Genomic DNA, 15,324 nt, shown 5'->3' on the forward strand with positions numbered 1-15,324 from the left:
ATTTTACCCACACACCGCTACTGATCAGATTTAACTTCGACTCTACTTAGCATTTCATACCAAACCTTTTTGAATTAGTCTGTGTCTCTTTCTCAAGTAGATCGGGTCACACAGTGGAAGAATGGTTTTTGTGAAGAATTTCTGTCGGGATCCAAGCCAGAATGCAGAAAGCCATTAAACTCTTGTTTGTAATTACAGTACATTTCCTGTCAATGCTCTGTAGTAATGTGTCGCCCCCTTGTGGTCAGCATTGGGACTGACTGCAGTTAGGACTAGTAGCCTAGTGATAGAGCAGAGCTGGTGTCCAACAGTTTGATTGGTGCAAACAGCTGTATCTACCAGTCCTGGGTTCAAATGCTATTTCAAATGTTTCATATGCTTTGAGTGTTTGCTCTAGCCTCCCAATTGTGCCCAGTAGGCAGGGTTTACAGTTTTGAGAATATTTCATTGGTTCTATTGCGCCACGCATGCTCAATCAAGCCCAGCTAAACTAGGTTATTTGAGATGATTTCAAATAGTATTTCAACCCAGGACTTTTATCCACGCTGTAAAAAAATATATGAAGACTTTTAAAATAATGAAACAAAAATGCAGTATATTTTTACATGCCGGTTTATTAAACTTTATTCTGTGTTTTTATATCAACACTGAATCATCGACACTACCTTACGAGAGAGGACAGAAACACAAGGTGTCTGTTTAACAGTTGTACAGCCTGTTGAGACGGGTGATGTCGCTCTGGCTCATCTGGGAGGCATTGCCGATCTCCACGTTCTGGTTGGGGATGGGAACCATGGTGGGCTGGTTGTTCTTGGAGAAGGCGTACCTACAATCACATCACATCATCATGAACACTTGGGATGAGTGGGGGTAGGCTTACCATGTAATCATATTTTTGGTCATGTTTTCATGCTTATCTAGACAGATTAGAAGTAGAGGGGTTCAGGTAGATGAAGTGGAGACAGTAGGAAGGGTGGATCAGGGAATCGGATTGAACATCAAGTTCAATTCAACAAAAATGATATGGGCTTGAAGCCGGGTGTCTTACTGCTAGACCACAGGCTCTGCACAGAATTAGAATTTTATGAGGCTGGTTTGACAATTACTCAACTGACTAAGCATCTACTGATGTGAAAGTGGTAAAACGATGTTGACTAACCTGTGGTACTGCATGACAGAGTTGTAGTCATAAGCCGTTCCCTGGTTCAGGGTGGCAATCTTGTTGAAGTTGTGCTCCATGCCTGGAAGAGAGAGAATACGTTAGATTCACCTTGCCCTAATAAATAAATGAAACGGTTGGTGATGAATGCAACAGTGTGTTTGTGTTTGCCTGTATATGTACTGTACATGTTTGTGTGTGTGTGTACACATGTCCACAGGAATATATTTAGGATAATATACAGTATATATATATATTTTACATATATTTATCAGGGTGTGCTGCAGCACCCCTACTTCCCGCGGCTATGCGTGTACACATGCATAGAATATAATAGCATTGAATATAATAGAATGTCTGTGTATTTACATGGTTATATGGGGACATGGGAAAGAGAAAGGGATCCTACCAGACTGGACATTCTGGAGGAGAACCCGGATGTGGTTGTCACGGTCGCTGCGGGTCTGCTCGTGGTTGAAGCCCAGGGCATGGAGAAGCTCGTGCTGGGTGGTGCCGTGGTACACACAGCCGGAACGGCTCAGCGACACAACCTGGGCGTTGCCAGAACGACCAACGTAGGACCAGCACCTGCCATGAGAGGGTTGGACAGAGTTATAACAGTGCAATTTGTTTTAAATGTCTCTGTCAGACCTGCACAAACACACACACACACACACACATGCACTCAACCACACACGCACAAACACAGACACACACACTGCTAGATATTACTGCACTGTCGGAGCTAGAAGCACAAGCATTTCGCTTGTATGTGACAAATAAAATTTGATTTGATTTTGATTTGTTACCATAAATGTGTCATGCCATATAATGCGGTTTCATGTCTCACTGGACTTTCCTAACTAATGATGTATATATACCCTGGATAACTGACACTAGGTGCTGTATTGAAGTCACAGCGCAGCCATCTTGGTACTCCTCCTCTAATGTAAAAAAGATTTTGGAAGCTATAGAAATGCATTTATTAATATCTACATTTGTTTCTTTGACACGTTTATTCTATTACAGATGCCTGAATGCATACATGTAATTTTGTCTTTGAAATATTTCATTGAAATAGTTTAGAATTCTATCATTCCTATTGAGGACTGCTCCAACTGGGGAGTGCCAATATGGCCGACCGGTGCCTTCAAAGCCTCTTAGTGGCCAATATATAGCATCAGCAATCCAGGGTTTATATAAATAATTGGTCCTAACTCAGCCTGTTTGTGTACGTCATAAAGATACTCATATAATTCATAGCTCTTACGATTCTATATGTAATTCCATAGTATACGTACCCGTTTTGGGACTGGATGTGCAAGTAGTCTCTGTGATTGGTGCGCTTGACGAAGTTGATGCAGGAGAAGCCGGCGAAGGACTGCAGACCACGCTGAATGACTTCCAGCTCCCTGGTGGCTGGCAGCACACAGATGGGACAAGAAAAATACTGTTAAAAAACGACTACTGTATCATGAAACTTGCTACACAATACAGTTAATGGCCAGTAATGATTAGATGTTACTTATATGGTCTACTTATATAACCTTATACAGTAGTTTGGGACTCATGTACAGATGTAGGATCTTCATTTGTAGTGTATTTGATGTTTAAAGGGGCTTCTGACATTAATTATAATCCACATAATAATTCACATTTGCTGTTGCTGCAGGATTATTTTCCTGCTGTAGCAAACTAGCTCAAATTAATATCCTACATCTGTAAAATAAGGTATCATCATGACATGGTACTCACAGTACTGGTTGGCAATGACATAGGGCACATAGACCTTGCCGTCGCTGGACTTGGGCCACATGCAGCCGCGAGACGTGCAGGGGTCAGCGTTCCTCTCAGCTTCGTTGACGTAGGCGATGTCATCAACAATCAAGGGCTCGTTGCGGGTATGCACTGGAGGGATGGGGACAGGACAGGATGTCAAAGTGTGACACTTTGGATCAGTTTCCCGGATACTGATTAAGCCTAGTACTGGACTAAAAAGCAATGTGATCATAGAACTTTATTTTCTAATACATCTTTATTTAATATTTTATATCACTCATAATGTTATCTGAAAGTGTTTGGCAAGTATTGTATATCACAATTTAAAAACTGTCTTACCAACATTCCTGTTGGCCTTCTCCAGCAGCTCAGAGACAGAGAGCTCCTATGGCAGCAAAGACAGAGAGAGAAATAATGACATTGACAAATCAGCAAACACCTTATTGTCACGGTTTCGGCCGAGGCGGCTCCTCCTCCTTGTTCGGGCAGGTTTCGCCGGTCGTCGTCTCCGGAGTTCTAGCTGCCACCGCTCTATGTTTCTTGTTTGTTTGGTTTTGTCTGTTAGTCACACCTGTTTTGTGTTATGTCTCATTTAGCACCCTATTTAGTTTCCTTGTTGTTAGTTTAGTGTTGTGTGTAATTGTTCGTGTCGTGTTTGCGCTACCCGTGTCGGTACGCTATTTTCATAGCTTCCTCCTTGTGTGTTAGGAGAGTATTACGCACCTGTGTGTGCGCTCGCTATTTACGCCTGTGTGCGTCCTTTGGCCTCCGGCCTGTTTGGATTTATTTTTGTGTGCTCAAGTAAAGTCTTGTTGGACTTATCCTCTGCTGCCTGCGCCTGATTCTACACCACACCTATACACAGCAACGTGACAGAATTACACACCTCTTCATGGAATCAGCAGGAGCACCCGTCGACACCATGGAGGAGCGTCTCCTTGGTCAAGAGCACCGGATCAACCGGATCGGGCACGCCTTGGAGGGCGTCATGGACACCCTTCGTCGATGGGAGACCAGCGGGGTTCCCACAGCCCCACCTATCGCACCATCACCACCGGACAGCCAGCCCGTCCATCGACCGGAACCCAGTGGGATTCGGCTCTCGCTCCCGAGGGCGTACGACGGCACCGCTGCCGGGTGTCAGGGGTTCCTCTTACAAGTGGAGCTCTACATTGCCACCATACACCCGGCGCCCTCGGGATACGAGAGCGTTTCCGCCCTCATCTCCTGTCTCACCGGCAAGGCGTTGGAGTGGGCCAACGCCGAATGGAGGGGAATAGACGCCGCCACAGTCACCTATGCGGAGTTCTCCCGTCGCTTCCGTGCGGTCTTCGACCATCCACCGGAGGGGAAAGCGGCGGGGGAACGTCTATTCCACCTCCGACAGGGGATGAGGAGCGCTCAGGAGTTTGCGCTGGAGTTCCGGACTCTAGCGGCTGATGCTGGGTGGAATGAGAGGGCCCTCATAGACCACTTCAGATGTAGCCTTCGGGAGGACGTCCGCAGGGAGTTAGCATGCAGGGACACTACACTAACATTTGACCAGCTGGTGGACATGGCCATTCGACTGGACAACCTGCTTGCGACCCGCGGACGTCCCAGGTGGGGGCCCCCCATTCCACCCTCCAGCGCCTCCGAGCAGTGTCCGATGGAGCTTGGAGGTGCTGGCGCTAGAGGGAGAAGAGGTAGGAGCCCGAGGGGGGCAGTCTCCTGCACCAAGTGTGGGCGCGGAGGGCACACCGCGGCTAGGTGCTGGGGAGGGTCCCCTGGTGAGGGAGAGGGCAGGTCATACAGTGGGGAGTCCTCCCAGGTGAGTAGGCGCCCTACTTACCCAGAGCTTTCTGTCGTACACATTACATTACCTGTTTGTTTCCCACAGGTTGCACCTCGGTCCCAGCATAAGGCGCTAGTCGATTCAGGCGCAGCTGGGAATTTTGTAGATCGGAGATTCTGTGTTAAGTTAGGGATTCCCCTCCTTCCAGTCGAAAAACCCTTTCCTGTACATGCCCTAGATAGTCGTCCGTTAGGATCTGGGTTGATTGGGGAGGTCACAGCGCCACTTAGGATGATGACGCAGGGGGGTCATGAGGAGACGATTCAACTCTATCTGATCGACTCTCCTGCGTATCCGGTGGTACTGGGGCTTCCCTGGTTGATGACCCATGATCCTACTATTTCGTGGCGAGAGAGGGCTCTTAAAGGGTGGTCTGCTCAGTGTGAGGGGTTATGTCTGGGTGTTTCCGTAGGGGCGACCTCGGTGGAGAGTCCGAACCAGATGCCAGCACTGCACATTCCTCCTGAGTATGAGGATTTGGCGCTCGTGTTTAGTAAGACCAGAGCGGCACAGTTGCCACCTCATAGACAAGGGGATTGTGCGATAGACCTCCAGACAGGAGCAGCGCTTCTGCGGAGCCATGTGTATCCTTTGTCACAGGAGGAGAAAAGGGCAATGGAAACTTACATTGCCGAGTCTCTGAGACAGGGATACATACGGTCCTCCACTTCTCCCGCGTCCTCGAGCTTCTTTTTTGTGAAGAAAAAGGATGGAGGTTTGCGTCCGTGTATTGATTACCGCGGTCTCAATCAGGTGACTGTGAAATATAGTTATCCACTCCCGCTGATTGGGACCATGACGGAGTCCTTACACGGGGCAAGGTTCTTCACAAAATTGGATCTCAGGAGCGCATATAACTTGGTGCGCATTAGGGAGGGCGATGAGTGGAAGACAGCATTTAGTACTACCTCCGGCCATTACGAGTATCTCGTCATGCCATATGGGTTAATGAATGCTCCATCAGTCTTCCAATCGTTTGTAGATGAACTTTTCCGGGACATGCAGGCGCAGGGAGTAGTGGTGTACATAGATGATATTCTTGTGTACAGTGCTACTCGGGCCGAGCATGTAGCCCTGGTGCGCAGGGTATTGAGGAGACTGTTGGAGCATGACCTGTATGTCAAAGCTGAGAAATGTCTGTTCTTCCAGGAGTCAGTTTCCTTTTTGGGTTACCAGTTGTCTGCGTCAGGGGTGAGAATGGAGGCGGACCGAGTGTCCGCCGTGCGTAATTGGCAAACCCCAACTACGGTTAAAGAGGTGCAGCGGTTCTTGGGTTTTGCGAATTACTACCGGAGGTTTATCCAGGGTTTTGGACAGGTGGCAGCTCCCATAACGTCTCTTCTGAAGGGGGGTCCGGTGCGCTTGCAGTGGTCGGCTGAGGCGGACAGGGCCTTTGGGAGACTGAAGGACCTGTTTACCTCGGCTCCGGTGTTGGCGCACCCGGATCCCACTTTACCCTTCCAAGTTGAGGTGGACGCGTCTGAGGCCGGTATCGGGGCAGTTCTTTCTCAACGATCCGGTACACCACCTAAGCTCCGCCCCTGTGCTTTTTATTCTAAGAAGCTCAGTCCGGCGGAGCGGAATTATGACGTAGGGGACAGGGAGCTGTTAGCCGTAGTACAGGCCCTAAAGGTGTGGAGGCATTGGCTTGAGGGGGCTCAGCACCCTTTCCTCATTCTGACCGACCATCGTAACCTGGAATACATTCGGGCAGCTAGGAGACTGAATCCTCGCCAGGCTCGATGGACTATGTTTCTCGCCCGGTTTGTGTTCAAGATCACTTACATCCCTGGGTCCCAGAACGGGAAGGCAGATGCTCTGTCCCGTCGGTATGACACGGAGGAGAGGTGCGTGGAGTCCATTCCCATACTACCGGAGTCTTGTCTGGTGGCACCGGTGGTGTGGGAGGTCGATGCGGAGATCGAGCGGGCGTTACGCACCGAACCTAGTCCTCCACAGTGTCCGGTGGGTCGGGCGTACGTCCCGCTCGAGGTCCGGGATCGGCTGATTTATTGGGCTCACACGTCCCCCTCCTCTGGACATCCGGGTATTGGCCGGACGGTGCACTGCCTTAGTACGAAGTACTGGTGGCCAACGTTAGCCAGGGATGTGAGGGTTTATGTCTCCTCCTGCTCAGTGTGTGCCCAGTGTAAGGCGCCCAGACACTTGCCCAGGGGTAAATTACAGCCCCTGCCCGTTCCACAACGACCCTGGTCTCACCTCTCGGTGGATTTTGTTACCGATCTTCCCCCCTCACAGGGGAATACCACCATCCTGGTCGTTGTGGATCGGTTCTCGAAGGCCTGTCGTCTCCTTCCCATGCCGGGTCTTCCTACGGCCCTACAGACCGCTGAGGCTCTATTTACTCACGTCTTCCGGCATTACGGGGTGCCCGAGGATATAGTGTCCGATCGAGGCCCCCAGTTTACCTCCAGAGTCTGGAGAGCATTTATGGAACGTTTGGGGGTCTCGGTGAGCCTTACCTCGGGTTACCACCCGGAGAGTAATGGGCAGGTTGAACGAGTCAACCAGGATGTGGGTAGGTTTCTGAGGTCATATTGTCAGGGCCGGCCGGAGGAGTGGGCGAGATATGTGCCCTGGGCCGAGATGGCACAGAACTCTCTCCGCCACTCCTCCACCCAACTAACCCCTTTCCAGTGTGTGTTAGGGTACCAGCCGGTTCTGGCACCGTGGCATGAGAGCCAGATCGAGGCCCCCGCTGTGGATGAGTGGGTGCGGCGCTCGGAGGAGACGTGGGACGCTGCACACGTCCATCTGCAGCGTGCCATACGTCGACAGAAGACGAGCGCCGACCTACACCGCAGTGAGGGGCCAGTGTACGCACCTGGAGATCGAGTCTGGCTCTCAACCAGAAACCTGCCCCTCCGCCTGCCCTGCCGGAAGCTGGGTCGGCGGTTCGTGGGGCCTTTTAAAGTCCTGAGGAGATTGAACGAGGTGAGTTACAGGTTAGAACTACCTATTGATTACAAGAATATTAACCCCTCGTTCCATGTGTCTCTCCTCAGGCCGGTGGTAGCTGGTCCACTCCAGGACTTTGAGATTGAGGAGACTCCTCCGCCCCCGTTGGACATCGAGGGGGCTCCGGCGTACACTGTTCGGACCATCCTGGATTCGAGACGCCGGATGGGGGGTCTCCAATATCTCGTGGAGTGGGAGGGGTACGGTCCGGAGGAGCGGTGCTGGGTGCCGAGGAGGGACATTCTGGATCCGTCCCTGATGACCGAATTCCATCGTGGTCATCCTACGCGCCCTGCTCCGCGTCCTCCGGGTCGTCCCCGAGGCCGGAGGCGGCGCGCGGCTGGAGCCGCGCGTCAAGGGGGGGGTACTGTCACGGTTTCGGCCGAGGCGGCTCCTCCTCCTTGTTCGGGCAGGTTTCGCCGGTCGTCGTCTCCGGAGTTCTAGCTGCCACCGCTCTATGTTTCTTGTTTGTTTGGTTTTGTCTGTTAGTCACACCTGTTTTGTGTTATGTCTCATTTAGCACCCTATTTAGTTTCCTTGTTGTTAGTTTAGTGTTGTGTGTAATTGTTCATGTCGTGTTTGCGCTACCCGTGTCGGTACGCTATTTTCATAGCTTCCTCCTTGTGTGTTAGGAGAGTATTACGCACCTGTGTGTGCGCTCGCTATTTACGCCTGTGTGCGTCCTTTGGCCTCCGGCCTGTTTGGATTTATTTTTGTGTGCTCAAGTAAAGTCTTGTTGGACTTATCCTCTGCTGCCTGCGCCTGATTCTACACCACACCTATACACAGCAACGTGACACTTATAATGAATAGTTAGGTTGTTTCACAAAATATGCATGCATGCATTATAAACAATAATTTGGAAGACAAGATGTGTTATGACTATAAAACAACTTTTTGTCCCCTCAAACACTATTTTTAAACAAATCAAAACATAACTAATAATAAGAAGAAAGCTGGACAAGTAGGCCTACAAAAGCTTCAATGGACACTATTAAATCTGTGACCCTTGTGATGTAATAAAAAACCCATGTATTGATCTGAAAGATGAATTGTATTTATTTGAACTAACCTATTATTAAAAACTTCAATAAAGATTATTTTAAACAAACTAAAAAGCAAAGACAGAGAGAAATAATGACATTGACAAATCAGCAAACACCTTATAATGAATAGTTAGGTTGTTTCACAAAATATGCATGCAGACGTCCACACATAAATGGATGAACACACACATGAACACATGAATGCAGACACAAAACACACCGTGGAAAGTTTAGTAGAGTTTTACTCACCTCCTCGGCCCAGGTGGCCACTACAAGCACGGCCAGAAGGCCCAGAGTGTACTTCAATGCAGACATGTCAACAACCTGCCGGGTTATACACTGTCAATAACTCTGAATACCACCACAGAAAGTAACTGACTTAATGTAACTTTCCTGTAGCACAGGTGTAGGATCTTAATTTGATTAGCCTGTTGTTGCCAGAAACGCAAATTTGTAGTATATTCAAGTTTTAAAAAGGCTTCTAAAGTTTGGAATTTCCACTTTTCTGTTGAACATTTCAGACTTGATTTCCCTAACTAAAAATGTATTAACCCCTACAAACAATTACATGAATTATAATCCACACAATAATTCACATTTCCTGTTGCTGCAGGGTTATTTTCCTGCAGTGAGAAACTGGTCAAATTGAAATCCTACACATGCATGACATAGCGTAGGCAAAGCACATGAACAACACTCTTACCTTTCGGGAAATGAAGTGAAGTTGGTTCACTGATCCAGACACTGCACCTTATATAATGCAATTGACCGGAAAACTATCCATTCATGGACCGTTTGGTAATGACATTTGAAAACACCCCTTTCTGCTGATAAGATGCAGGTATGTTGTCTCGATGACATATGGCTAATTCTCACACCAACCAGAGAAAGTTGGAAAAGCGTAGCCTTTCCAAACTTCTCTATTCCTTGAAAATGCTCCCTAATCTTTTGCAACTACCCAAGGCCTGTGAAATGGAGACAGGTGCCTGTGTCCAAATGTTTCATAAGACCACCTTAAATGACTACTCTATTATAACATTATGTTAGTCACAGTTTTACTATAAGTAAGCATTAAAGTAAGCCTTGTCCGAGCCAGAACCACCAACAGTTTTACTGTACTGCTCAATAACATACGATTGATATGTGAAATTAATTAACATTAGCAGGCTGGTAGGGCTAACGTTAGCAGGCTAGTAGGGCTAACATTAGAAGGCTAGTTGGCTAGCAACCTTGCAATTTGATTTGTAACAGTAAATTCATAATGTATTTACTTGTAAGTTGGCTGAAAATGTAATTGAAACCAGTGGTCATGCAAACAATTTGGTTTAATTTGAAGTTATACATTTATAGTTAATTACATTTACATTTACATTTTAGTCATTTAGCAGACGCTCTTATCCAGAGCGACTTACAGTTAGTGAGTGCATACATTTTTTAATTCTGTTGGAGTTTACATTATAGGGAATAGGCTGGCTTGTCGGGTCCTTAAAATTACATCACACCCTGGAAAAGCATTTTCTGACATGACTTTTGCATTCTTTGTAATTCTGATCGTTTTTATGTAAATACTCCGTAAAATATAAAAGTGAGGTGAAACTTTGCATTGGTCCCCCACCTTACCTTCTCCGCTATGCAATCCGGTTTCCGAGCTGGTCATGGGTGCACTTCAGCCACGCTCAAGGTCCTAAGCGATATTATATCTGCGATCGATAATAGACAGTACTGTGCAGCCGTCTTCATCGACCTGGCCAAGGCTTTCGACTCTGTCAACCACCGCATTCTTATTGGCAGACTAAATAGCCTTGGTTTCTCAAATGACTGCCTCGCCTGGTTCACCAACTACTTCTCAGATAGAGTTCAATGTGTCAAATCGGAGGGCCTGTTGTCTGGACCTATGGCAGTCTCTATGGGGGTGCCACAGGGTTCAATTCTTGGGCCGACTCTTTTCTCTGTGTATATCAATGATGTCGCTCTTGCTGCTGGTGACTCTCAGATCCACCTCTACGCAGACGACACCATTTTGTATACATCTGGCCCTTCATTGGACACTGTGTTAACAAACCTCCAAACGAGCTTCAATGCCATACAACACTCCTTCAGTAGCCTCCAACTGCTCTTAAACACTAGTAAAACTAAATGCATGCTCTTCAATTGAACGCTGCTGGCACCCGCCCACCCGACTAGAATCACTACTCTCGACGGGTCTGACCTAGAGTATGTGGACAACTACAAATACCTAGGTGTCTGGTTAGACTGTAAACTCTCCTTCCAGACTCACATTAAGCATCTCCAATCCAAAGTTAAATCCAGAATCGGCTTCCTATTTCGCAACAAAGCCTCCTTCACTCATGCTGCCAAACATGCCCTCGTAAAACTGACTATCCTACCGATCCTTGACTTCGGCGATGTCATTTACAAAATAGCCTCCAACACTCTACTCAGCAAATTGGATGTAGTCTATCACAGTGCCATCCGTTTTGTCTCCAAAGCCCCATACACTACCCACCACTGTGACCTGTACGCTCTTGTTGGATGGTCCTCATTACATGTTCGTCGTCAAACCCACTGGCTCCAGGCCATCTATAAATCACTGCTAGGCAAATCCCCGCCTTATCTTTGCTCATTGGTCACTATAGCAACAAATCAAATCAAATCAAATCAAATCAAATCAAATTTTATTGGTCACATGCGCCGAATACAACAGGTGCAGACATTACAGTGAAATGCTTACTTACAGCCCTTAACCAACAGTGCATTTATTTTAAACAAAAAAGTAAAAATAAAACAACAACAACAAAAAAAGTGTTGAGAAAAAAAAGAGCAGAAGTAAAATAAAGTGACAGTAGGGAGGCTATATATACAGGGGGGTACCGTTGCAGAGTCAATGTGCGGGGGCACCGGCTAGTTGAGGTAGTTGAGGTAATATGTACATGTGGGTAGAGTTAAAGTGACTATGCATAAATACTTAACAGAGTAGCAGCAGCGTAAAAAGGATGGGGTGGGGGGGCAGTGCAAATAGTCCGGGTAGCCATGATTAGCTGTTCAGGAGTCTTATGGCTTGGGGGTAGAAGCTGTTGAGAAGTCTTTTGGACCTAGACTTGGCACTCCGGTACCGCTTGCCGTGCGGTAGCAGAGAGAACAGTCTATGACTAGGGTGGCTGGAGTCTTTGACAGTTTTGAGGGCCTTCCTCTGACACCGCCTGGTATAGAGGTCCTGGATGGCAGGAAGCTTTGCCCCAGTGATGTACTGGGCCGTACGCACTACCCTCTGTAGTGCCTTGCGGTCGGAGGCCAAGCAGTTGCCATACCAGGCGGTGATGCAACCAGTCAGGATGCTCTCGATGGTGCAGCTGTAGAATTCTTTGAGGATCTGAGGACCCATGCCAAATCTTTTTAGTCTCCTGAGGGGGAATAGGCTTTGTCGTGCCCTCTTCACGACTGTCTTGGTGTGTTTGGACCATGATAGTTTGTTGGTGATGTGGACACCAAGGAATTTGAAGCTCTCAACCTGTTCCACTCAACCTGTTCCACTACACCCACCCGTAGTATGCGCTCCAGCAGGTATATCTCACTGGTCATCCCCAAAGCCAACACCTCCTTTGGCCGCCATTCCTTCCAGTTCTCTGCTGCCAATGACTGGAACGAATTGCAAAAATCTCTGAAGCTGGAGACTCTTATCTCCCTCACTAACTAAGCATCAGTTGTCAGAGCACCTTACCGATCACTGCACCTGTACACAGCCCATCTGAAATTAGCTCATCCCTATTATTATATTGTTATTTATTTTGCTCATTTGCACCCCAGTATCTCTATTTGCACATAATCTCTTGCACATCTATCATTCCAGTGTTAATACTAATTGTAATTATTTTGCACTATAGCCTATTTATTGCCTTACCTCCATAACTTGCTACATTTGCACACACTGTATATATATTTTCTGTTGTATTTTTTGACTTTATGTTTGTTTTACCCCATATGTAACTCTGTGTTGTTGTTTTTATCGCACTGCTTTGCTTTATCTTGGCCAGGTCGCAGTTGTAAATGAGAACTTGTTCTCAACTGGCTTACCTGGTTAAATAAAGGTGAAATAAAAAAATAAAAAATAAAAAACTGTGGCAGTGCAAGGGGTTTTACACATCTAGGGGGTTGGGCATAGGCAATGACTCATAGGTAAAGGCACAGGAGACTGGAGCAAACAAAGAGGCTTTTATTTACAAAAGTCAAATGAAATCCTGGCACTTCCAGAGCTCTACAACATTAAGCACAAACTCCGAAAACAAAAGCATGAAGTCAAGCAGGACTAGCTTAAAGCTTAAAGGTAAACTGCACTTCCTGATTTGTCCTCTTTTTCATCAACGCTCATTAAGAAATGCTAGCGGCCATGACAGAGGTCTAACAAGAGTTGTCTTGGGGGTGTGGTTTGATGTGGGTGTGTCTTTTTGCTTTACAGTATCTGGTTGAGTGCATCATATTCAGCCTCTGAAATAAATGTTTTAGTTGTAAACTGGTCCCTGACAAGTAAATTGACTAAAGGCACATTGGATAATATCCTGACCGGGAAACACTTGTGGTTTTACTTAATTCTCCGTAATGGCCAATGGTTATAATGGCGATTCTGATCCAACCATTAATTCATTAATTGTTGTGCCCCTGGACTGAGAGGATGGAAGATCAATATGTGGCTAGATGTAAAAGGCTAATGTTAACTAGCTAACGTTGCCCATGAATGGAAGTTAGGCTAGCAAGCAAGCATTTTAGCCAGAACAAAAAATAAAAATGTGTACTGTATGACAGATTTATAACCATTTTGTCAACATGAAAGAGAGGAGGATGGCATTGGTGTTTCTGTACAAGTAGGGTGAGTCAACATGTTTTTCTACTTGCACGAACGCGCACACACAGAAATCAGAACCATGGACAGCCACATCATATTTAGCTTACGTTGATTGGACTAAATTGTTTTTGGTATCTTTAGTTGTCACTATTAGACTAAGCAGTGTTGATTTGATGATGTTGAAATGTTGAAGTTGAAATGGTGCTGGACTAGTGTAGGCAGCTCATGTTTTCTTTGCAACTTGTGGTAACTCTCTGTGGTTCGAAATCAATAGTTGTATAGTAGTCCGAAAATGTCGGAAACATTAACTTGCTTGACCATGCTGTCGGTCATGTAACTGTCTGTTACTGTACATGCAATATGGTTGCTATCCGGTTTTGTGATAAAATAAAGATGCACGAACGCGCACACACAGAAATCAGAACCATGGACAGCCACATCATAGTTAGCTGACGTTGATTGGACTAAATTGTTTTTTATATATTTTAGTTGTCACTGTATTAGACTAAGCAGAGGTGATTTGATGTTGAAGTTGAAATGATGCTGGAATAGTGGTGGCCGAAAATGTCGGAAACATTAACTTGCTTGACCATGCTGTAGGTCATGTAACTGTCTGTTACTGTACATACAATATGCTTTGTGGACATCACTGGACAGAGGTTGCTATCTGGTTTTGTGATAAAACAAAGGTGTGGTTGAATTTATTCTGCCACTGTGCCTTCTTATTGTCTCGGCCTTTAGGCCTATATATCACGGTCGCAAGGCATATGAATTAACAGGTTATAGAGCAAACAATGCAATTATCTCATTTTAGTCATTTAGCAGACGCTATTACAGTTAGTGAGTGCATACATTATTATTATTATTTAAAAAAAATCATACTGGCCCCCCGTGGGAATCGAAACCACAACCCTGGCGTTGCGAACGCCATGCTCTACCAACTGAGCTACATCCTTACACATATATTGTAATATGGCATTTTGGGGGGGGGGGGGGGGGGGGGGACTTGGCTTCTCCAGTGATTTTACCCACACACCGCTACTGATCAGATTTAACTTCGACTCTACTTAGCATTTCATACCAAACCTTTTTGAATTAGTCTGTGTCTCTTTCTCAAGTAGATCGGGTCACACAGTGGAAGAATGGTTTTTGTGAAGAATTTCTGTCGGGATCCAAGCCAGAATGCAGAAAGCCATTAAACTCTTGTTTGTAATTACAGTACATTTCCTGTCAATGCTCTGTAGTAATGTGTCGCCCCCTTGTGGTCAGCATTGGGACTGACTGCAGTTAGGACTAGTAGCCTAGTGATAGAGCAGAGCTGGTGTCCAACAGTTTGATTGGTGCAAACAGCTGTATCTACCAGTCCTGGGTTCAAATGCTATTTCAAATGTTTCATATGCTTTGAGTGTTTGCTCTAGCCTCCCAATTGTGCCCAGTAGGCAGGGTTTACAGTTTTGAGAATATTTCATTGGTTCTATTGCGCCACGCATGCTCAATCAAGCCCAGCTAAACTAGGTTATTTGAGATGATTTCAAATAGTATTTCAACCCAGGACTTTTATCCACGCTGTAAAAAAATCTATGAAGACTTTTAAAATAATGAAACAAAAATGCAGTATATTTTTACATGCCGGTTTATTAAACTTTATTCTGTGTTTTTATATCAACACTGAATCATCGACACTACCTTA

The 15,324-nt window shown here is 46.2% G+C and overlaps 1 protein-coding gene across 1 annotated transcript; it reads right to left on the reverse strand.

Annotated features, from left to right (window-relative positions):
* Window positions 1-669: 669 nt before the first annotated feature.
* LOC311134448 (high choriolytic enzyme 2-like) lies at window positions 670-9,515 on the reverse strand. The gene is made up of 8 exons (XM_084168129.1): window positions 9,501-9,515; window positions 9,047-9,121; window positions 3,278-3,323; window positions 2,915-3,067; window positions 2,461-2,578; window positions 1,569-1,747; window positions 1,160-1,241; window positions 670-826 (listed from the first exon to the last, which is right to left on the reverse strand). The coding sequence occupies exons 2-8, from the start codon at window positions 9,110-9,112 to the stop codon at window positions 700-702; spliced, it is 771 nt and encodes a 256-aa protein (XP_084024255.1). The 5' UTR covers window positions 9,113-9,121; window positions 9,501-9,515; the 3' UTR covers window positions 670-699.
* Between the last annotated feature and the right edge of the window lie 5,809 nt (window positions 9,516-15,324).

Source organism: Coregonus lavaretus (assembly GCF_964263955.1).
Source record: "Coregonus lavaretus genome assembly, chromosome: 9".
In the NCBI taxonomy this organism is placed as follows: Eukaryota; Metazoa; Chordata; class Actinopteri; order Salmoniformes; family Salmonidae; genus Coregonus; species Coregonus lavaretus.